We start from the raw sequence: 26,245 nt of genomic DNA on the forward strand, positions 1-26,245 counted from the left end.
CCGAAAAGAAAATTAATGAATGAATGAATTAATTAATTAATTAATAATAATAACAATACATTTCACAGAGGAAGTCAGAAGAGCAGAGAAATACAGGTCTGAAAGAGGAATAAAACTATATATATATATATATATATATATATATATATATAAACATCAACTCAACACATTTTGTCATCTAAAATACTGTGGGCATATAGATTTTAGTAAAAAAACCTATTTAGTGTACTAACAAGAATTAATGTTGCATTTAATACATCCTGTACAGATTATATATTACAGTACAGAATGTTCATTAAAATATTTTTTAAAGTGTAAGAATTCACCCGTATTCGCTATTTATATAATAATAATAATAATAATAATAATAATAATAATAATAATTGTAGTCCTTGTATGCAAATATTTAGCCTTAAAATGACCAGATAATAGACAATAAATACATAATAATTGTGTAAATTACCAAAACGTACATGATAATTCCATTCAGATTAAAACCGTAAAACCGCTGTGATGTGCTCCAGCACACAACACATAATAATTATCGTTTATAAACAGACATATTTTGCTGTTTTTGATTATGGTCATCTTCACATTAATCCAGCATCAAGTTGGTATTTTCCTGTGCGCGTTCCCGTCTGGAGGCCTCGAGCGCGTTCACAGATCTGCGCATGCGTACTGCAGCGAGGGGAGGGAGGTAAACAAGATGGCGGCAGCCTTGAAGTAACAGCAGCTGTGAAGAACAGATGCGAGAAAACAGAGGAATAAAGAGCGAAAAAGGAGGAGAAAACGCGTGTGTGTCCGTCGGTGAGCCGAGCGAAGGAGGCCAGCGTCAGGTCAGTGTGTGTCCGCGTCTCTGTGTGTGTGTCCGTGTGTGTATGTGTGCATTAGCCGCCGCTAACCGCCGCCGACAAACACTCTCCTTCCATCGACACAAGCACTCACTCATCCACACATACACACACATATCCACATATACACACACACACACACACAAACACACACACCGCGGCTGATCGATGATCCGCAGTAGATGATCAGCTGATACAAGATCAATAATCAATCAATCAATTAGCTTATCTGATCTCCGGTTCTCCTCAGTTCTCGACCGTATGCTGTAGATCTGTGTGTGTCGTTGTGTTGTTTTCTCTCAGTGTGTGTGTGTGCGTGTGTGTGTGCGTGTGTGTGTGTGTGTGTGTGTGATTTACTGATATCCAGGCTTATTAAACTGATGTTTACTCCTGTGTCTCCTCTATATCTCAGTGTAGATCGTGTCAAAGCAGCTGAACATTGAAAAAGAGACAAATAAAATAAAGAATAACAGCTGTAATATTTGAAATGGGTCTAAAGTTGGTTTTATATTCGCACATTTGTTCAGTGACTCCCTGTGATATGTTCCCAATATTGTTTACCATGGTACTTTGAACATTGGGTCAGAAATCAGGTGTAATTATGATGTCAAATCAATATTAGCACTATTTAACAGACTCTCAACAGTCTTGTTCTCTGATAGTCATCGGCTGATAATGTGGTTATCCATTTTAGGATTTGCAAAGAACACTTTTCTGGAGTTATATTATTAAGGAGAAAGTCCAGAAAGTGTGAATATGAAACCAATTATACCCCAATTTATTTAAAATGCTGGAACTTAAATTAAATAAGTGAAAATTGCAGATGTAATATTGATCATTATATTTGATCAACAATATTAAATCTCAATTAAAAGCTTGTAGAAATGCTATACAGGCAATTTGTGACTGTTCGAGTCCCGGCTGGGTCAGTTGGCGATTCTGTGTGGAGTTTGCATGTTCTCCCCATGTTGGTGTGGGTTTTCCCCCACAGTCCAAACACATGTGGTATAGGGAAATTGATTAACTAAATTGGCCGTAGTGTGTGTGTATGAGTGTTTCCCAGTACTGGGTTGCAGCTGGAAGGGTATCCGCTGTGTAAAACATGCTGGAATAGTTGGCAGTTCATTCTGCTGTGGCGACCCCTGATGAATAAGTGACTAGGTTCCAATGAAGGAACCCTAATCCCACTGAATGAATGAATAAAGCATTTGTGTCTTTCTTTTGTGGAAAAATAATTTGACTAATTAATAATAAATTTATATTACAGAATGTTTTTATACTGAAAATGTTACAAGAAATGTGTTTTTTTTCCTGCAATCATTCTACAATATTAATCACGGACCACATTAAATGATCTTGTATGACCTTTATCTGAATGCTTTTTGTATAACACTTATTTAAAAAGAAACTTGTGTTAGTAAATTTATATATTGAGCTCCATATAAGATATTATATTGAATATTTATCACCCAGCTTGCCATGAATATAGTCGATACTGCTAATATGAGTGATTTGCACATTTCTGTGTGGACAATAATAGCAGATATTTCCATTTTTGCTTGCATTAATATGGTCAACAAATATAATACAAGTGAATAGAAATTGTAAATCAAAACTAAACTACTATTATTATGAAACGATTATAATAAATGTTCTCTTTTTATGATGAATTATTCTATGATTAATACCTTTACTTGTTTATTATTTTTATTTATACAACACTTTACACAATTTAATTTATTTGTTTTTAATTGTAATTTTTAAAATGTTTTTTCTTTTTTTTTTTTAAATAAGATGAAACGATTATATTAAGCCAGTGGTGGGCAAACTTTTTAGACCCGAGGGCCACATCAAGTTTAGCAAACCAAGTGAAGAGCCACATGTCAAATCCTTCACAAAATAACTTTTATTTATAGTGGCAGTGTGCATAGAACATGTAATATCAGACAGAAACATGTCACATTAACACAAAACAGATTTATTTAATTTTACAAGTCAAATGAGTTAGCACTGCTATTTATATTTACTTATCAATCATCATAAAACAATAAAATAATCTCTTAAAATATAATAATATTAATAATAATCATGTAATAATTTTTACAGTGGAGAATAGAAAGATATTGTCTGATAGAAAACATCTCATATTAACACATTAAATATAATTCTCAGAGTTTACTATTGCACTGGTTTTAGAATATACAGCTCAATCATCATGAAACTTGATAAAACCACAAATCTTTGAGAAAAGAAATGTTTAAAGTGGATGTATGCATGGAGAATATATTCTATGACAAAAATGAACACAATTAACCAGCAATTATTATATAACAGAAATCAAATTCACAACCATCTCATTTGAGCTTGTATTAATATGCTCATATCAACCATTATAAAACAGATAATCTATAATGAGATAAAACAGAGGAAGAATCTTAGTCTTTGTTATTCCGTGTCATGTTGTTATGAGTGTGTTAATGTGAACAATAAGCCTGAAAATAGTTATATTAATATCACCTCGCGTTTTTGGAACGTAAATGCGCGTTAGGCGTGATCGGCCCCTTAGGTTATAGTCCTAAAAAACAGCAATACTTTCTTGGCATATTAGACCTACAGCTTTCTGTCATTTACAGTCATTAACGCTCGAGTGTATTTTAATATCCGAGAGTGTGTTCTAATTCTTGCACTAACTGTACCGCGTGCAATACTGCCATCAAATGGCGTTCACTTGTATTGCATCATTAATTTACTAATTCTGAAACCAAGCCATTGCTCAGAAGCACCATTTTCAAAACTCCCTCACAGACAGGATAAAAGGGTTTAGCGGGCTGCATATGCCCTGCGGGCCGTAGTTTGCCCACCTCTGAATTAAACTGTATAACTCTATTTTTATGATGAATTATTCATATTCAAGTGTTTTAATGCCTTTTATTCATTTGTATTTTATTTTAATTAAACTTTTTTTTGTATTTTTTACAAAATTCTTCACAATAAATCTTATGTATTTATTTTTATTTATGTATTTTTAATTTTAAAAAATTAATAACAGTAAAAAAAAGTTTTAATAGAAGATATTTAGATTTTTGCTTCCATTAATATGGTCTATATAAAATAAATAAAATCTATCTATCTATCTATCTATCTATCTATCTATCTATCTATCTATCTATCTATCTATCTATCTATCTATCTATCTATCTATCTATTACAGGAGCATTACATATGGAGAATCCTCAAATTAAATATACACTATAAATAATACATATTTGTCAGAATTAAATAGCACACTTATTCTGAGCTGGACTTATTAAAATATATTTTAAAATACATGTTGTATTTCTATTTAAAAATCTTTTTACTAACTATTAATAAGCAGCTACACTGTTAAAATATCCCTAAATTAATAGTTTTCTGTATTTTCTGATTCATGTTTTTATTTTTCCTCCGTTTATTTCGACATTCGAGTTGCATTATGGGATCTTGATCTTCCAACAACTTTTAACCTTGAGAAGTTGTAAAAAGTGACTATTAATTATTATATTATTAATTACTAAATTAACATTTTTAATTGTCTGCAGTGCAGCATTGTCTGTGTTGGTGTTGTATATTACGCTACAGAAACCTTGTAATAAACTGCAGCACATTTACTGCTATTTCACAGGCTTCTTGCTCTAGATATTATTTCTTATACATGATATTAATATTTTAAACTACTAAAATGTCAATAAAAGTCACTTTGTTTAACTGTAGAGTTGAAATTTCAGCATCAAAAGTGGACAGATCAACATCCCATAATGCAATTCATAGCTGCAAAATAAACACAAAACCCTTGTGTATTTAGTAAGTTTATTAAGCTAAAAGTTAATGGTTTGTTAACAGCGTGAATTGTACATTAAAATAAAGTGACCAATGCAAAACGGATAAACAATAATGTTGTTTGTCAAAAATACAATTAAAAATATTTAAGCTTCAAATTTAATTGGTAGATTTATGTTTTATTTTTTTTAGATTCATAATGTGTTGGAAATGCCTTAGGTGTGTGTGTGTGTGCGCGTGCGTGTGTGCCTTTTCAAAAAAATATTTTAAAGTCATTTAAACAAAACTAGTGTAACAGTTTTGGTCTTAATATGAAGTTTTTATAGCGTTAAATCTCTAATGTCAGCAAGTACATTTGCTCAAATATTTACAAATTTAGCAGGACAAGTTAGAAATGTGAAGCTGAGGCTTTGTGTTTGGGCACTTCTATTTGCAGTGCAAAAATCCTCAATTATTGTTCACATTTAAAACCTAAGCAATAAAATACTGAATTCTGCATGCATCTGTAATCAAGCTCAAGCATTTTATTCACTGCAGATGATTTAAATCACAAAGATTTACAAATATTTTAAAACTAATTTTAGTTTCATTTGTTTGCACAACAACAAAATGGTTGTTTTTAGATCGGATACAGTTGCAGCCAGAAGTTAACAAGAATTATTTATATTATTTATTAAATTTCCCATTAATTGTCTACTCTAAACCCAACCATCACAGTACTGTCAAATATTAATTATTGTTATACAGTGTCATAAATAATGCTGCTATATTAATGTGCATATCACACCGCATATCCGATCTGGACTTTACAGAAGAAAATAAATAAATAAAATATAACACATAAAAAGTGCAATCCAACCCGTGCAGGGTGAGGCTAAAACTTATTTCTAAAGCATGGAAATACCATAGTATGTTTGCAGATATTTCAGAAACGTGCTAATTGAACATGTTTATCTGAGAAACATCACTGCAGTCAGTTCTTCTGCTTTGTGCGTTCAGTGTCAGAATATCTGTCTTCGCTTCAATCTCTGTAACGCCGCCCACTGCCAGTTTAACCAATTATTTTTCAGCACTCTGGGTTGCCAGATAGTGGAAAACAGTGCATTTTAGTCTTGAAGGCTGTCAATGTATCTGTGGCTGTCAGTCTTGCCGCTGCTCCTTTAAAGCCTCTTAATTCAACTCTAAAGAAAGCAAAACAACTGCAAAGCAAGTTAAAAAATACACATGCATATGTGGCATCAGTCAATAGCATGATCGCCTCACAGTAAGAAGGTTGCTGGTTTGAGTCTCCGCTGGGTCAGTGTGTGTTTCTGTGTGGAGTTTGCATGTTCTCCCCGTGTTGGCGTGTGTTTCCTCCGGGTGCTCCGGTTTCCCCCACAGTCCAAACACATGCGCTATAGGGGAAATGATCAACTAAACTGACCATAGTGTACGAGTGTGTGTGTGTTTGAATGAGTGTGTATGGGTGTTTCCCAGTTCTGGGTTGCTGCTGGAAGGGCATCCACTGTTTAAAACAAATGCTGTGTCAACCCCTGATAAATAAGGGACTAAGCTGAAGAGAATGAATGAATGAATTATAAGCATACATACTGAATTACGACACGACACTAAAAATGTAGAACAGAAGATGCGTTCTGAGACCGTACAGCTTTATAAAGTGCAGAACAGCACCGAGTGAGGAATGCAGAGGTGGATTTGTGTGAATGTGAGTGAGACTGAGGCCTGTTGTTGCAGCACATAAGCAGATTTCTGTGATTAATCTTGCCTCTTATTTCTCCTGCAGGTATTTGACGTCTCACACATGGATGGAGTTCCCGTAATGCTGAAGTGAATGTGTGTGTTTCTGCAGAGATGTCCAGATCTCCAGTAGTCCCCAGCGTGGGCTAATCCAACACCAGCAGCATATTATCACCAAACATTTTTGACTTTATTTTTGATTTCTGTGCACGTGAGCCGCCATGCTGCGCTTTAACGGGTGTTTACCGGCGGTGATGCTGTTCTGATCCTCATCATCTTCGATTAATACATTAACAATAAAGATGAGTGTGGGTGCGGATCTCCAGCACCTGGATTACCTGACGGAGAACGAGCTGATGGGGATGGACACCTTCATCCACCGCATCGACTCCACCGAGGTCATTTACCAGCCGCGCCGCAAGCGTGCCAAGCTGATCGGGAAATACCTGATGGGGGATCTGCTGGGCGAGGGGTCCTATGGAAAGGTGAAGGAGATGCTGGACTCGGAGACGCTCTGCAGAAGAGCCGTCAAGATCCTCAAGAAGAAGAAGCTGCGGAGAATCCCCAATGGAGAGGCCAACGTCAAGAAGTAGGAGCTGATGCTTTATTTGTGCTATGTTATACATGTTATATGTTTGTTAATCTGCAGGAATGTTTAGATGCATGCCGATATTCAATATATAATGAACATGCACAATATTGATATTATTAGCAGAATATATTTAGCAGAATTATTCAGTCATGCCAATTCTAGACACATGCAGATATTCAATATATGGCGATAATGAACATGCACAATACTGATATTGGTGGTCATTTCAAAATGCCAAACAATTCAGAATAATTTGATGTCAAAAAGTAGGAGCTAATTCTTTATTTGCGTCAATGTTGATTTTTTTATTTATTTTATTTTTTATTTAGATGCATGCCGATATTAAACATATATTGACATTCCATAATTCAGTATATGGTGATAATAAACGTGCATGCTATTGATATCATGGATATTGAGATTCAAAATACCAAACCATTCAAAATTATGTAACTTTTTTTTTTCTACTTAATTATTTAGACACATGCTGATATTAGACACATACCGATATTCAATCATTTAATTTAATATATGATGATAATGAATATGCACAATACTGATATCATGGGCAGTTTGAAATACCAAACAATTCAAAAGTATTTAATATCAAAATGTAGGAGCTGATTCATTACTTGTGCTCATGTTGATTTTCTGCAAAATTCTTTGGACGCATGCCGATATTAGACGCATGCCGATATTAGACGCATGCCGATATTAGACATATGTCGATATTCAATAATTCAGCATATGGTGATGATGAACGTGCTCAATATATTGATATTGTGGATATTGGTATTCAAAACATCAAACAATTCAAAATTATTTAACATTTTATTTTTCTTCAGATTTATTCAGACAAATGCCGATATTAGACATATGCCGATATTCATTAATTTAGTATAAGTGATGATGAACATGCACAACTGGAATGACTCTTTAAAATGCCAAACAATTAAATATACTAAGCAATTCAAAATGATTTAACGTTGATTTTTTTTTCTTCAGATTTATTTAGACATATACTGATATTCAATAATTTAATAGGTGATAATGAATATGCATAATACTGATATATCGTGGGCAGTTTAAAATACCAAACAATTCAAAACAATTAGATGTCAAAAAGTAGGAGCTGATTCATTACTTGTGCTAAATTTTTCTGTTGGATTATTTGGACATATGCCGATACTAACCGCAATCCGATATTCAATAATTCAGTATATGTTGATAATGAGCATGCACAATATTGATAACTTGAGCAGTTCAAAATTCCAAGCAATTCAAAATGACGACAATTCAAAATTATTTAATGTCTATAAGTAGAAGCTGATTCTTTACTTGCACTACTGTTGATTTTCTGCAGAATTATTTGGACACCTGCCGATATTAGACATATGCCGATATTCAATAATTCGATATATGGTGACTCATAATATTGGTATCATGGATATTGATATTCAAAATGCCAAACTTTTCTAAATTATTTAACATTTATTTTTCTTCTAATTTGGTTTAGACCCCTGCTAATACATAGCATTAGACATGAGATTACATTACATTAGACAAATGCCGATATTCATTAATTATATATATATATATATATATATATATATATATATAAGGTGATAGTTAACATGCACAATATTGATATGATCATGTACAGTTCAAAATACCAAACACTTTAAAATGTCCAAAAATTGAAGTTGATTCTTTACTTGCGCTAACACTGATTTTTCTGCAGGATTATTTAGACACATGCCGATAGACATATGCTAATAATTTAGTATATGGTATTTAATAAACATGTATATTAATGATATTGTGCATATTGATATTTTGAATGCCAAACAATTCAAAATTATTTAAAGTAGATTTAATTTTTTTGACATAAAGGAAATATTTAAATGCATGCCGATAATAAACATGCACAATATTAATATTGTGGACTCTAAATTGTTATTTAAACATGTCAGTACTATATATGCCGATATTCAATATATGGTGAAAATAAACATGCATAATATTGACATCCTCAATATTGATATATGACAAAATACCAAACGATGATCATGCACAATATTGATATTGTAGATATTGATATTTGATATACCAAACTATTCTAAATTATTTGACATTAAATAAAAAATTTTATGTCAAATAAAAGTTTTATTTCGACACATGCCGATTTGCAGACACATGCAGATTTATTTCGACACATGCCGATACTAGACATTTGCCGATATTCAATATATGGTGATAAATAACATGCGTAATATTGATATTGTGGCTTTTGATATTCAGAATACCAAACAATTCCAAACTATTTAAAGTTGATTTTTCTTCAGAAAAAGGAAATATTTAAACACATGCTGATACTAGACATATGCTGATATTCAGTGTATGGTGAAAATAAACATGCATAATATTGATATCATTTATATTGATATTCAAAACAACAAACCTATGTAAAATTATTAAGACACATAGCGATATTCACTACATGGCAATAATGAACATGCACAATACTGATATGATGGGTATTGATATTCAAAATATAAAACAAATTAAAATTATTATACAACACATACTGATATTCAGTATATGGTGATAATAAACATGCACAATATTAATATTGTGGACACTTCAAAATACCAAACAAATAAAAATTGTTGATTTTTTTTTCAGAAAAAGGAGATATTTAAACATGTCGGTACTATATATGCCAATATTCAATGTATAATGAAAATAAGCATAATATTGATATCCTCAATATTGATATGACCGAATGCCAAACTACTTAAAATTATTTAATGACATATACCGATATTCGCTACATGGCAATAATGAACATGCACAATATTAACATGATAGATATTGATATTCAAAATACCAAACTATTCTAAATGATTTAGTACTGATTTTTCTGCAGAATCATTTCGACACATGCCGATACTAGACATTTGTCGATATTTAATATATGGTGATAATAAACATGCATAATATTGATATCCTCAATATTAATATATGACAAAATACCAAACTACTTCAAATTATTTAATGGCTCACACCGATATTCACTACAAGGTGATGATGATGATGATGCACAATATTGATATTGTAGATATTGATATTTCATTTACCAAACTATTGTAAATTATTTGACATTGATTTTTCTGCAGATTCATTTCAACACATGCCGGTACTAGACATATGCTGATATTCAATGTATGATGAAAATAAACATGCGTAATATTGATATCATCGATATTGATGTTCAAAATACAAACCTACGTAAAATTATTAAAAGACACATCCCGATATTCACTACATGGCAATAATGAACATGCACAATACTGATATGATGGGTATTGATATTCAAAATGATAAACTATTCTAAATTATTTAGCATTGATTTTCCTGCAGATTTATTTCGACACATGCCGATACTAGACATTTGCCGATATTTAACATATGGTGATAATAAACATGCGTAATATTGATATTGTGGATATTGATATTCAAAATGCCAGCAATTCAAAATTATTTTACTTTTCTGCAGAATTATTTATACACCTGCCGATACTGATATTAAGTAACTCAGTCTATAGTGAAAATTTAACACGCATAATATTGATATCATGGGCACATCAAAATACCAACAATTCAAAATTACATGACATCTGAAAGCTGATTCGTTACTTGCACTACTGTTAATTTTTCTTAAGAGTTATTTAGACACATTCTGATATTAGACATATGCTTATATATATATATATATATATATATATACATTTTTTTTTTATTTTTTTTTTTCTTAAGAAGTCCAATGTCAAGACGTAGGACTGATTTTGCACTAATGTTAATTTTCTGCAAGATTATTTAGGTAACTGTAGATGATTTGATGATTTCCATGATTTGATATGATGATAATTACCATGCATAATATTGATATTGTGGGCACTTTAAAACACCAAACAGTTCAAAATAATTTTAGTTCAGAAAAAGGCCAACAATAAAAAGAGCTGATTCTCTACTTGCGTTAACGTTTATGTTTCTGCATAATGACTTTAACATATGCTGATACTAGACATATGTCGATATTCAATAATTCAATATTTGGTGATTTAATATTGATGTCATAAATATTGATATTCAATATACCAAACTATTCTAAATGATTGAACATTGATTATTTTCAGAATTATATACTAGACATATGCTGATATTCAATAATTCGTTATTCGTGGGCATTTTTAAATACCAAACAATTTAAAATAATTTAATATTAAAGTGTAGGAGCTGATTCATTACTCGCACTAGTGTTTATTTTTCTTCAGAATGATCTACACTCAGTATATGGTCATAACAAACATGATCACCTCAAAATTACATGACTAATTATTTATTATGTAGTCATTTAAAGTGCTTTTTCTGAATATTCAGATTGTTGTATTAGCGCAGCAGCATATGTTATACGTTATGTTCTGTTGTACTTATAGCATTATAATCAAAAGGCCAGAGTTTCCTTCTGAAATATGATCTGATCTCGCTGTTTAATCACACAGAGCAGTTCCATTAATTAAACTAATGTGCACTGAGTCCTCAGGCGGAGCTTTAAATAGAGCAGATCTTCTAGAACTGTGTGTGTTAAAGAGATGCAGGATGCGTCAGTGTTCAGCAGTGTGTGTGTGTGTGTGTGTGTGAAAGAGAGCTGCATCAGTGTTGCGGTATGTGATGCATCAGAGTTCAGGTGTGTGTGAGATGCATCAGTGTTCAGCAGTGTGTGTAAGTGTGATAGATCAGTAGTGTGATGTGTGTGTGTGTGTGTGTGTGTTCTGTCGTTTGTCCTGCAGGGAGATTCAGCTGCTCAGACGACTACAGCACAAAAACGTCATTCAGCTGGTGGACGTGCTGTACAACGAGGAGAAGCAGAAAATATATCCTTCACACACACACACACACACACACACACACTGTTCAGCCTCTGCGCTGTGTATTCTCAGGCTGAACACATTAATTATATCATTTCATTGTTTATAAATATTGTGAGCTTTCCTTCATGTAGATGACCCTGGTGCGCTTGTGTGTCTGAATGCACGAGTGTGTGATCCGCTGTGTGTTCTCCTTGACTGCTGCTTCACGTATATGGTGATGGAGTATTGTGTGTGTGGAATGCAGGAGATGCTGGACAGTGTTCCAGAGAAGAGGTTTCCAGTATTTCAAGCTCACGGGTGAGACGTCACGCGCACACACACACACACACACACACACGCACTTATGTTTAGTGTTAGCCGAGGGGGAAATAATTTAGTCTTCAACAATGTAGTTTAGTTTAAGTGTCTTTAATTCCAGCTTCACACATCATGAGCAGACCTGTCTGATCCTCATTGTGTGTGTGTGTGTGTGTGTGTGCGTGTGCGTGTGTGTGTGTGTGGTTGCTCTCTCAGGTACTTCTGCCAGCTTCTGGATGGTCTGGAGTATTTGCACAGCCAGGGAATCGTCCACAAAGACATTAAACCAGGGAATCTGCTGCTCACCACAGACGGAGCGCTCAAGATCTCTGATCTGGGGGTGGCAGAGGTCAGTGTGTGTGTGTCAGTGGATGGAGGACACTCAACCTGTGTGTGTGTGTGTCTGTGTTCTCACACTCACTCTCTGACTGTTTGTGTTTCTGTGTGTGCACGTGTGTGTTTCTGTGTGTGCCCGTGTGTGTTTCTGTGTGCATGCATGTGTTTGTCCGGGTGTGTGTGTTTGCATGCTTGTGTGTGTTTGTTTATTTGTTTGTGTGTGTGTGTATTTTTGCATGTGTTTGTGCGTGCTTGCATGTGCTTGAATGTGTGCGTGTGTTTGCACATGTATGCGTGTGTTTGTATTGTTTTTGTGTGTGTTTGGTTGGTTGCGTGCGTGTTTTTGTGCGTGTGCGCCTGTTTGTGTGTGTGTGTGTGTGTGTGTGTGTTTGGTTGTGTGCTTGCATGTTTTTGTTTGCGTGCGTGTTTGTGTGTGCGTGCGCCTGTTTGTGTGTGCATTTTGTTTATGCATGTGTGTGTGTGTTGACCTCTGACCTCCAGGCGCTGCACCCGTTTGCGAAGGACGACACGTGTCGGACGAGTCAGGGCTCTCCAGCGTTCCAGCCTCCAGAGATCGCCAACGGTCTGGACACGTTTTCAGGGTTTAAGGTGGACATCTGGTCTGCTGGAGTCACACTGTGAGTTCAACATTCAGCACTGCATCACTTCACATTCATTGCTGGAACACCTTTACAGGCTAGAAGATTGTTAGAGAAGCTAGAGTAAGGACACCTACTGTTTCAGAAGCGCTTAGCAGGTCACTGCATTAGCACCGCCCACTATTTCAGAACCGCTTAGCAGGTTACTGCATTAGCACCGCCCACTATTTCAGAACCGCTTAGCAGGTTACTGCATTAGCACCGCCCACTATTTCAGAAGCGCTGGGCAGGTCACTGCATCAGCACCGCCCACTATTTCAGAAGCGCTTGGCAGGTCACTGCATAAGCACCGCCCACTATTTCAGAAGCGCTGGGCAGGTCACTGCATCAGCACAGCCCACTATTTCAGAAGCGCTGGGCAGGTCACTGCATCAGCACCGCCCACTATTTCAGAAGCGCTTGGCAGGTCACTGCATTAGCACCGCCCACTATTTCAGAAGCGCTTAGCAGGTCACTGCATTAGCACCGCCCACAATTTCAGAAGCGCTTAGCAGGTCACTGCATTAGCACCGCCCACTATTTCAGAAGCGCTGGGCAGGTCACTGCATCAGCACCGCCCACTATTTCAGAAGCGCTTGGCAGGTCACTGCATTAGCACCGCCCACTATTTCAGAAGCGCTTGGCATGTTACTGCATTAGCACCGCCCACTATTTCAGAAGCGCTTGGCATGTTACTGCATTAGCACCGCCCACTCTTTCAGAAGCGCTTGGCAGGTCACTGCATCAGCACCGCCCACTTTTTCAGAAGCGCTTGGCAGGTCACTGCATTAGCACCGCCCACTATTTCAGAAGCGCTTGGCATGTTACTGCATTAGCACCGCCCACTCTTTCAGAAGCGCTTGGCAGGTCACTGCATCAGCACCGCCCACTATTTCAAAAGCGCTTGGCAGGTCACTGCATCAGCACCGCCCACTATTTCAGAAGCGCTTGGCAGGTCACTGCGTTAGCACCGCCCACTATTTCAGAACCGCTTAGCAGGTCACTGCGTTAGCACCGCCCACTATTTCAGAAGTGCTTGGCATGTTACTGCATTAGCACCGCCCACTATTTCAGAAGCGCTTGGCATGTTACTGCATTAGCACCGCCCACTATTTCAGAAGCGCTTGGCATGTTACTGCATTAGCACCGCCCACTATTTCAGAAGCGCTTGGCATGTTACTGCATTAGCACCGCCCACTATTTCAGAAGCGCTTGGCATGTTACTGCATTAGCACCGCCCACTATTTCAGAAGCGCTTGGCATGTTACTGCATTAGCACCGCCCACTATTTCAGAAGCGCTTGGCATGTTACTGCATTAGCACCGCCCACTCTTTCAGAAGCGCTTGGCAGGTCACTGCATCAGCACCGCCCACTATTTCAGAAGCGCTTGGCAGGTCACTGCATTAGCACCGCCCACTATTTCAGAAGCGCTTGGCATGTTACTGCATTAGCACCGCCCACTCTTTCAGAAGCGCTTGGCAGGTCACTGCATCAGCACCGCCCACTATTTCAGAAGTGCTTGGCAGGTCACTGCGTTAGCACCGCCCACTATTTCAGAACCGCTTAGCAGGTCACTGCGTTAGCACCACCCACTATTTCAGAAGCGCTTGGCATGTTACTGCATTAGCACCGCCCACTATTTCAGAAGCGCTTGGCATGTTACTGCATTAGCACCGCCCACTATTTCAGAAGCGCTTGGCAGGTCACTGCATTAGCACCGCCCACTATTTCAGAAGCGCTTGGCATGTTACTGCATTAGCACCGCCCACTTTCAGAAGCGCTTGGCAGGTCACTGCATTAGCACCGCCCACTCTTTCAGAAGCGCTTGGCAGGTCACTGCATCAGCACCGCCCACTATTTCAGAAGCGCTTGACAGGTTGCTGCATAAGCACCGCCCACTATTTCAGAAGCGCTTGGCAGGTCACTGCATAAGCACCGCCCACTATTTCAGAAGTGCTTGGCATGTTACTGCATTAGCACCGCCCACTATTTCAAAACCGCTTAGTAGGTCACTGCGTTAGCACCGCCCACTATTTCAGAAGCGCTTGGCATGTTACTGCATTAGCACCGCCCACTATTTCAGAAGCGCTTGGCATGTTACTGCATTAGCACCGCCCACTATTTCAGAAGTGCTTGGCATGTTACTGCATTAGCACCGCCCACTATTTCAGAAGCGCTTGGCATGTTACTGCATTAGCACCGCCCACTATTTCAGAAGCGCTTGGCAGGTCACTGCATTAGCACCGCCCACTATTTCAGAAGCGCTTGGCATGTTACTGCATTAGCACCGCCCACTCTTTCAGAAGCGCTTGGCAGGTCACTGCATCAGCACCGCCCACTATTTCAGAAGCGCTTGGCAGGTCACTGCATTAGCACCGCCCACTTTCAGAAGCGCTTGGCAGGTTACTGCATTAGCACCGCCCACTATTTCAGAAGCGCTTGACAAATCACTGCATTGGCACCGCCCACTTTCAGAAGCGCTTGGCAGGTTACTGCATTAGCACCGCCCACTATTACTGCATTAGCACCGCCCACTATTCCAGGCTTGTTTTAATTAAACATTATAATTATTTGTTATAATTAAACGTATTTATATGTATATATTTATTTATGATGTAACTTTTTTTTTGTCTCTCTCACGGATACATACATGTGTGTGTGTTTGTGCGTGCGTGCGTGCGTGTGTGTGTGTATTTTTTAAAAATTTGGATGTGATTTATCTTTGCACTGGTTTTTATCTGTATGGATCAGCCATGAGTTGCTGATGTGTTGATTAATAAATAAATAAATAAATCAAGTGTGTCCGCTCACAGATACAACATCACCACTAGCCTGTACCCGTTTGAGGGAGACAACATCTATAAGCTATTCGAGAACATTGGGAAAGGAGATTACAGCATCCCGGAGGAGTGCGGCCCGCTGCTCTCAGACCTGCTGAGGGGTAAATATACAACATTTACTCTCTTTAGGAGGCAGTGCAGACACAAACCAACATTCTGACATAATTTCCTGAGTTTCTTCTGCCTAACACAAAGGAAGATATACGGACGGATGCTGGGAAATATAACCATAACCTTTTTGCTCTTCCCTTGGCTCTGAATGCATTTTAAATACACATTGAATTTTGCTTCAAGCATCTCATAGTGTAAAGATGGAAATGGATTCCTCCTTATCCTAATCCTTAATCTAAATGAGTGTAAATAACATTTAAATGATCATTTTGATATCAGATTTGCATGCATTAGTTCAATCCGGGTGTTTAATTTTGCAACCTTTTAAATCATTACAACTAGTATGTGATTTTACAGGTTAAAACTGGTTGTAAACTGCAAATGTAAATTATAATATAACTGTGCTGGTGGTTGTTGTTGTTAAAAGTATCTTCTATTATTATTATTATTATTTTATAAAACTGAATGTATTAATATTTTTATTATTATATAAAGTTAATGGTATTGTTGCTATCGTATAAAAGTCATTTTTATTATTAATTCATTTAAAATATTTTGGAAAATGTAAAAATAAAAATAAATTGTACTACTAATATGCTTCCATAAGAAAAACAGCATTTTTTTTGTTCCTATGGAAGACAATTGTTGCTCTTTTTCCAGCATTTTTCAGAATATCTATTGTGTTGAACAGAAGAAACACTTGTGTGTGTAAATCATAGACTGTAACATATAAGGACGTAGCATCCGTGACGTCACCCATAGGTTTCTGAAGAGCGCAAAAGAAGCCACAAGTAGGCGCGGCCAACCGCCGCCATTTTGTTCGGGCGTCATCGCTCCCACGGCGGGATACCAAACAAGGGCAAAGAGGCGGAGAGTGGGCGGAGCTACAGACACTTGCTGGCCCTTTGCTTAGACCTGGCAGACAGACTTTACTTTGGGAGAAACGCTTGATACTTTATTACTCGTTTGTGTTCTGACCACATGTGCTTGACTGTACACTATATCAATAAAGTGTTTAGACTTTTAAGAACAGTGTTGTAATACATTGAGCCACTAAACATTGCTCTTATGACGTTTTTCTACAGGAGGTAAACGCGAATTACATCCAAACACTTCAGATGTGTGTGTGTGTTAGTAAATGCAAGACTATTGATGAACTCCAGCATAACACTGTATGACAACGCTTCATATGACTGATCTAGAGCCTACAGCTAATCAATCTGTCACATTCTGGAGTGCTTTACGGGTCTAAAGAAAAATATTAATGATAAATGATCTTAAATAAAACAAATACATTAATAGAGATGGTATACAAGTATATAACTTTACTCACATGGGAAACGGAGGCCACGTAAACGGTTTGTGAGCACAATTAAATGCACACAGCATCCCATATCATCTGATAATTGTAAGAAATAAGTCCAAAAGGCAGCTGACTGTGTAAAGCCACATAAAACTAAAGAAAAATACGATGAATATGCCGAGATCAGTGGCTAATCTGCCGGATTCAGCTGAGGTGAAGTGACGGCGACCAGCGAGACCTAGCTGTCACTCAAGTGGCCACGCCCTTAATTATGCAAACTTAAAATAACCTAATATAAAGGAAATGGATGAGTTATAAAAAAATTCACCCCCTCACAGTTGTCATGGAGGGTAATAATAGCTATATGAACCAAAATCGTTCTTTGTACCAGGCTGTAAACACCTTTTTTTCTGCTGTAAAGTTGGCCATCCTAACAGTGGGCTCAATTGCAACTTGCTCTATTATGGAGCCAGGACTAGCGGAACTTTGATGAATTGCAGTTTCTGTTACTTCCGTATTGGCCTCCCGAGGGAGAGCGGGAGGTTGCCGCTTGGTGTAAATAGTGAGCGCATTTTATTTTTGAGTGAACTGCCCCTTTAAATGTGCTTCATGTAATTGTAGTTTCTATCATTGTCCTCCAGATGGCGCCAGTGTTAAACACGTTTATTCTCATGCTTTTCTATTATTGCTGATCAGTCATTTCAGAATATTGCATTTAAATGAGTCAAATTAATAAATCAATATGCAAATTTACTAACAGCTACACTATGATTATGCGGAAGTGTTTGAGTAGTCAGATGGTAAACAGTTAGTTATTGTTCTTTTGAAAGAAAGAAATGTTTTACTCAATGAACATCACAATAAATTGTAAATAAATGGTGGAATTTAAAAATGAAATGGTGAAATAAATGCTAAAATATCTATTTTTTTTATTTATAACATATTTTAAGGTCTAAAAGAGAATTTTTCTGACTTAATGTTTGGATTTGTTGCTATTGTTGTTGTTGTTGTTGTTGTTGTTGTTATTAAAGCATGCTTTTCTTTGATTTTTCATATTTCATAGTGAACAAAGCATAATCTGAATAACTGCTTTGCCAGTTAATTATCCTTTAATATTTAAATCCTTAAATTTAATATCAGAAATGCAGCAACTCCAGATTATTTCAAGTGAAGGTTTTTGTGCTGCTGTTGCTCTTTGGGTTTAAGGAGAGCGTATTGCTCATCATATGCATTATCGTTCTGGTTATGACTTTCTGCTGATTTTGAGCATGTGTGCATGAACATGGCCTGTGTTTGTGTTTGCAGGAATGCTGGAATATGATCCTGTGAAGAGGTTTTCAATACAGCGCATCAGACAGCACAAGTGAGTCCATTAAACAGCAGAACCACAGATGAGAATACACACAGTCAGCCAGACGTGGAACACGCAAATAAACCATGCTGTTCTCCTGTAAATAGACATGAAATTGAGTTTACTTGCTTCATTTGTGCATCAAATTCACTTCACAGTAGACGTGCATTCGTGTCATGGCCAGGGCTTCTGTCTGCCTGGTGACTGTAGCTTCGTTGTTGAATGGCTAACATGGATTTTATCAAGAGAATAGTTGTTTATGTGCTTTAGGAATGCTGAAAAACAGCGTAGACTCATTCGGCGCTGTGTCTGAGTGCACAAGATACTTTCAGTGGTGCAGCAGCTCTGTGAGTTCATCAACTCCTCCAGAAACTGTTCCTGGATGATGAAGGCTTTCAGCAGTGCCTCAAACTGAACTGAGCACAGTTTGATGAGCTGTTGTCTGGTGTCAGCAGGAGGATTTTCCCTCAGGACACCAACACTATGCACTACGTCATTATCTGTTCCCTACAAGCACAAGCTCCTGATCGCAGGGTTCATACAGGTGCTGGAAATCCTGGAAAATGCTTGATTTTAATATAGTGTTTTCAAGGTTTGGAAAGTGCTTGAATTTGAAATTGCAGGGCTCATAATTGCGACTGATTTGGTTGCATATCCGCCCAAAATTACATCTATTCAAGCTCAAAATATATTTGAGAGCATTTGTGCGAGTGCATAAAATTATTGCTGTGCGACCCATACAGCCGAACCACCAGGGGCCGCCCCTTACTCTTGTGAGTCTGTTCTGTGCTTTGGCTTTGTTTAGGCATGATAACACTTTTAAATAAACATAGAAACAGCAGGATTCCCTTTCCTTTTCATTACAGGTGCCGTCTCCCCTTCATATGCAATCCTATAATCCTGAGTCATATAGCGGTGCGTGACTGTCAGCGGACGCGCTCCATAGTGATGAATAGACGCTGTTTCCCTAATGGATTCTGTACATGTGATTTAAAGCGGAGTGAATGTCTGGGTTTTGGGAGCATGTTTAAACAGACATATACACATTATTAATAATAATAACATCTAAAGATGTCGATCTTTGGTGGGTTTTTTTTTCAAACACATCTAACTTCATCCTAAATGAGCATGAAATGTTAGGAAAGTAATCTAATGCTTTTATGATGATATTAAATGTGTGCATTATTAAAGTGACACCTGTTATCTATATAAAAATCTAAATAAATAAGAGATTCATTCGCTGCTCTTTAATCAGAATGTGTGAGTTATACAGTGAAGAAACGGCTCATGAGATTTGATAGCTTGATTCTATTTCATTATAATAGCTATTAATTTTAATAAGCTGAACTGTTTGCTAATGGATTTGCTGCTAATGTATACTATTTAATTTTATTTTGTAAAAAAACAATAATAAAACGCATTACTGACCGTTTAACTCAGTAATAAGTCTGTTTATGATGAAACATCTCCAAATAAACATTTTTAGTAATTTGGGGACTTTAAAAAAAATAAAAATAAATAAAAGAGGAGGAGGAGGGGGGGGGGGGTAATTCCTTATTATGGTGGGCACATCAATAGTTTAAAACAGACATGTCAACTTGCTGCTACACCCGAACACAATCAGACTGTAAGCTCATTTTTGATCAACTTTATGGAGGAAATAGACCAAACTTAAATACTTAAATACAAACTTAGATACTTTTTAAGATTTTTTTAGCAGTTTTGGGTGAACTATCCTAATAAATCCATGCTCCAAAGTGTTCAACTATTTAAGTTGAAATGTCATGTTGTGTTTATTAAATCGCACACTGGATTTAAATGAGAAAAAGTACATACAGCATATATGAACGTAATTTAGCGTGGTTGTTAAGTGCTGGAAACGCATAAAAATGCACCTTGAAAGTGCTTAAAGTGCTGGGATTTGAAGTTGGAATAGGTGTACGAACCCTGTGATTGGTTATCATGGAGCGGATGTCAGCTTAAGTTCAGATTTTCCAGCTCGAGTGATTCGCTCGTCAAATGCTCATCTCGTGCCATGTTGATTGTGCCACAGGATGTTTATTGACGTCTTTGCATTGACTTCGCATGTAAATCCCTCACACCTGATGCTTCATCTGCGTCTGGTGTGAACGGAGCATTAGACACTCTGAATTATAGAAGCACTCGATTATTACATATTAAAAAAGAGGAATCGCTTCAGTTGACGTGGTGTTCATAAGACTTTATAATCATAATATGACACAGGAGTGTGAATGAGGGTTTATGCATGCTTATAACAGCTCTTATGAAGTGTCAGTCGCTCCGTTATGTCATTTTAAATGCAAAGATGACATCGTTTGTTATGACAAGTTGACATGAGGAAATGCATCAACCTGTTTTTGTTATGATTACTTGATGTTACCAAGACAACAGAACCTGTCATAAGTCTGTCATAAACATGATTGTCATGAGCACAGTTGTTATAAACTCCTTTCCTGCCAGTGATAAAGAGTTCCCCACGCAGACCATCAACACACACACACACACATGCAAATACATGCGCATACACACACTTACAATATGGCATACAGCATTAAAACATGAATGATAGAGTAATGTGTTTGTGTGTGTGTGTGTGTGTGTTTTAGCTGGGTGCGTAAGAAACATGCGGCGTCGGAGCGTCCGGTGCCCATCCCGCCCAGCGCAGAGACGCGGGACCGCTGGCGGAGCATGACTGTAGTGCCGTACCTGGAGGACCTGCACGGCTACGGGGACGAGGAGGACGAGGAGATGTTTGATGGAGAGGATGACATCATATACACTCAGGACTTCACTGTACCGGGTCAGAACACACACATATACACTCGGAACTTCACTGTACTGGGTCAGAACATACATGCACACACACACACAGGACTTGATTGTACCGGTTTAGAACACACATGCAAACACATACACACACACATATGTAAACACTCGGGACTTGATTGTACCGGGTCAGAACACACACACACATATATACACTCTGGACTTCACTGTACCAGGTCAGAACACACACACACACACACAAACATATACACTTGGGACTTCACTGTACCGGGTCAGAACACACACACACACACATATACATATACACTCAGGACTTCACTGTACCGGATCAGAACACACAAACACACACATATATACACTCTGGACTTCACTGTACTGTGTCAGCATGTGCACACACACTCACATTTACAAACACACACATACATATAGACAGACACACACACACATATACCCTCACATACAAATGCACTCTCACACCATGCGCACACACACATTCACGTTTGATTTGCATACACATCTGTATATCCAAAAAGGTGTGTGATGTTAAGCATGTCTGTCCATAAGCGCATGTCGTTATGTCTTAGTGTATGTGTGTGTCACTAATGCTGTGCTGCTGTGTGTGTGTGTGCAGGTCAGGTAGCTGAGGATGAGGAGGAGGATGAAGAGTGTGCTCCTGAACGCACCTGTGCTGTGGCCAAAGCGGTGTGTGTGAACGGGACGGAGTCTGCGGCGCTGAAACCCAAATCTGAGCGTCGCTCCAGCTCCTCCTCCAACCCGTCCCGCAAGGGGCTCTCAGCCGCCAGCAAGATCCGCAAACTCTCCACCTGCAAACAGCAGTGACACACCTGCTCACCTGCACCAACATCTCTGTACAGGTACACACACACCCGCGCTGCCCCTGTACACGTCAGCACACACACACATGTCTGGAATAATAGTGTGTATTACATTGTTCTTCAGTCTCTTCTGCTCAGCGGGTCTGCATTTATTCAGTCACTAATACTCAATAAATCGTGAAATATCATTATTACGATGTAAAATACACTCACCGGCCACTTTATTAGGTACACCTGTCCAACTGCTCATTTACACACATTTATAGCAGCAGCTCAATGCATGCAGGCATGTAGACATGGTCAAGACGATCTGCTGCAGGTCAAAGCGAGCATCAGAATGGTGTATGTGTGTGTATATATGTATGTATGTATGTATGTGTGTGTGTGTGTATATCTATATGTGTGTGTGTGTGTTGCTGCAGTGAATGTGATGATGACTCAGTCTCCCTCCTTCTCTCTCTCTCTCTCTCTCTCTCTCTCTCTCTCCCCCACTCTCTCTCTCTCTCTCTCTCTCTCTCTCTCTCTCTCTCTCTCTCTCTCTCTCTCTCTCTCTCTCTCTCTCTCTCTCTCTCTCTCTCTCTCTCTCTCTCTCTCTCTCTCTCTCTCTCCTCTCTCTCTCTCTCTCTCTCTCTCTCTCTGTTTATCTATATTTAGCAGACTGGAGCTCTTCTGGCTGTATTTGGATGGAAACCTGTTTACGCTGTTATTTCACAGCATGCAGGGACTGCACGAGTGCAGGCATCAGATCATATTGTGTAGCATAATGAATCAGAAGCAGATGTTTATAGAGATGAGACGCTGTCTGATCACCTCTTATGCTACAAACTGTAAATAAGATATTTAAAACAAAACTGCTCTGTCTATCGTGTGTGTGTGTGTGTGTGTGTGTGTGTGTGTGTGTGTGTGTGTGTGTGTGTGTGTGTGAATAGCACACAGATAATGCTCTCTGAAACTGACCCTTTCAGGCTTTGATGCTAAGTGTGGTGTTTTGGTGACTGTCGCTTTACATGCAAATGAGAATGTGCTCTTTACAGAAGAGGGCGGAGCTACTGATGCAAATGCATAAGAATAGTGACAGATTTAAAACGGCAGTGTGAGTGTGTGTGTGTGCTTCTGTCAGTCTATGTCGCTCCTGTCTCTGTTCATCTAAAACTCCACATCTATAATCCTCTTAGTCTATGCTGACATTATCTTCAGCAGCTCAAACACTCTAATGGCTAATGGACAGACGGCTGCTTCTCACTCAGGGCTGCTGTTTATGCTAATGAGATGGAGAGATGATGGGCACTAGTGGGCGGGGCTTTCCCCCTCTGATGACACGTACAAAGAGAGAATGTCAATCAAAGAGTTTCTGATTAGAACAAACACAATTAATTCATGTTGAGCATTAGAGGCTGCTGGAGATACTCACACACTGACTGAGTGTAAAGCCCTTCTAGGAGTGATTTCTGCAGAATAGCTGCACATTCACACTAGAACCGCCAGGGGTCGCTCTATATCTAAAACCGCCATGTGAGTAAATTTTACCCACACACATGAAGTGTTTTAATACGGCTAAAGAGCAGTTTATTTCACTCTGTTATGCCACTGTTGTCACCAAATATATGAATTATATATGAATTATTAATTTGCTTCGTTCTGTCATTTATAATTTGAAGAAGAAACTTCAGGTAATCAACAAATGGTTTTCGTTACATCGTAGATCAGATTATTGATTTTTCTTTTCTGGAAACGGCAGACTAGAATAAAAAGGCACACAGCAGCGACAGATAACGACAACAATGGCAAATAACTCAATTAAAATTCATTCATTTTCTTTTCAGCTTAGTCCCTTTATTAATTAGGGGTCAACACAGCAGAATGAACCGCCAACTTATCCAGCATATGTTTTACGCAGCGGATGCCCTTCCAGCTGCAACTTGTCACTGGGAAACACCCATACACACTCTTTCACACACACACTCATACACTACAGACAATTTAGCTTACCCAATTTACCTGTGCAGCATGTGTTTGGACTGTGGGGGAAACCAGAGCACCCGGAGGAAACCCACACCAACACGGGGAGAACATGCAAACTCCACACAGAAACACCAACTCACCCAGCCGAGGCTTGAACCAGAGACCTTCTTGCTGTGAGGCGAACGTGTCACCCACTGCGCTACCATGCAGCCCTCAATTAAATTTGAATAAGTAAATAATAATTATTATTATTTAATCCAAAGTTGAAACATTCATGGCTGGATCATCTAAATATAAATACGTGATGTATGACTACTTACAGTCGCCTAGTTCTACACATTGCTCAAACGTTTGTATATATATTTATACTATGCACGTCATTCTTTTCGGCTGATCTGTACTGTCCAGTGGCACATCCATGTGTAGTGGCACTTTATATGTCGTGTGCGCTCGACCACTTCTCTCATGAATAAAGAAAAAAACAACAACAGCAAACCAATAAAAATGCAGGTGCAATCCACGGTTTAGTGTTTGTCTTCTTTTACTAATTAGTGTAAACAGCCTCTGTCTTTCCGCAATAATAATTATAACTGTGGAATGAGTGATGACTAGGGCCAGACAGAATCTGCGGACATTTTTTGCTATTTCTGCGCAAAATTTTATAAAAAATCTGCTGAATTATTTTGGGAGTATCATAACTAAAACCTTAATATAGCAAATAAAAAATAATACCTTTTTAACTTAATGTTTACAATACAAATCCAATTAGATCCACTTTATTCGGTAAAAAAAGCAAGTCTCTCATATAACACATCTACTAAAATACAGAAAATATGACTGTACACACTGTATTGTAAATAAATCATAAATATTTTCAATAATATTACTGAAATTAATTTAAAAACTGAATAAATATAGATTTACACACATTTACACAAGTAAATAAACAGAATCAATGATGGGCTAAAAATCTGCAGAATTCTGCACGTGCAGGTTCCATGTGGGCCTAGTGATGACTGATAAACAAATAAATGTACGTCCAAAGTTTATTGATGCTCACCCTCTGTAACTGTAGTGCTGTCCTGAAGAATAGACTCTGGATCGCTGTCAGATGTGTCCTCAGCTGAGCCGACCCGGGACGTGTCACTTATCTCCCCACCGTCAGACTCCCCGTCACTCATGTCATTTAGCGCTTGTAATACCTCTTCGGCACGACGGCACCTATGAATCACGGTCTTTCATTCATTGTGATTGAGATTGAGACTTATTCAGTGAGTAAAAGGCATTGCCTAGTCATGTGTAATGTTAAAACACAGGCAGTGAAAATACAGGCATTATATAGTGGGTAAACTTGACCTGCGCTGGCACCTGCAGGTATAAATGCTCCGTTTTTTTAATCTGGTTTTAACTAAACAGTTTTTAACACTAGAGGACAGTAAATCATAACCTCTTTAGTAAAAGTCAATGACTGATGTGACGACCCCAGGATTCCAGTTTGGATGTGGCAGATCCTGATTGGGTGCCTGCTTGCTCACCATTTGGAGGATGGTGTGGCTACTTGGCTGTCGTCATGTCGAGACCATCTCTTTATTTCTGCAACCTTATGCTTTCGTTTGGCATTATTTATATCTGTAGTTAAAGTTAGTTGTCTTCTTTATTTATCCCTAGACATTTGTTTGTTCCTTGATTTGTTGTTCTCTTAGTTGTATGGATAATAAATAAGTTGCATTTGTTGTCTGAGCTCTTTCATGTTTCGACTCGAACGAGGGGGTCGTAGCATAAAATTGGGGGCTCGTCCGGATAACTTAACTGCATATGAGGTAATGCATAAT

General features: G+C 37.9%; 1 protein-coding gene across 1 annotated transcript in view; it reads left to right on the forward strand.

Annotated features, from left to right (window-relative positions):
• Positions 1-669: 669 nt before the first annotated feature.
• The window catches only part of stk11 (serine/threonine kinase 11), a 26,546-nt gene continuing 970 nt past the window's right edge, over positions 670-26,245 (forward strand). The window contains exons 1-10 of the mRNA XM_056446815.1: positions 670-836; positions 6,451-6,993; positions 11,850-11,933; positions 12,138-12,227; positions 12,444-12,576; positions 13,065-13,201; positions 16,016-16,143; positions 18,762-18,819; positions 21,435-21,628; positions 22,247-22,490. Of these exons, the coding sequence (XP_056302790.1) occupies positions 6,707-6,993; positions 11,850-11,933; positions 12,138-12,227; positions 12,444-12,576; positions 13,065-13,201; positions 16,016-16,143; positions 18,762-18,819; positions 21,435-21,628; positions 22,247-22,455 (1,320 nt within the window). The 5' untranslated portion in view covers positions 670-836; positions 6,451-6,706 and the 3' untranslated portion in view covers positions 22,456-22,490. The remainder of the gene's footprint in view (positions 837-6,450; positions 6,994-11,849; positions 11,934-12,137; positions 12,228-12,443; positions 12,577-13,064; positions 13,202-16,015; positions 16,144-18,761; positions 18,820-21,434; positions 21,629-22,246; positions 22,491-26,245) is intronic.

This window comes from Danio aesculapii, chromosome 2, assembly GCF_903798145.1.
Source record: "Danio aesculapii chromosome 2, fDanAes4.1, whole genome shotgun sequence".
In the NCBI taxonomy this organism is placed as follows: Eukaryota; Metazoa; Chordata; class Actinopteri; order Cypriniformes; family Danionidae; genus Danio; species Danio aesculapii.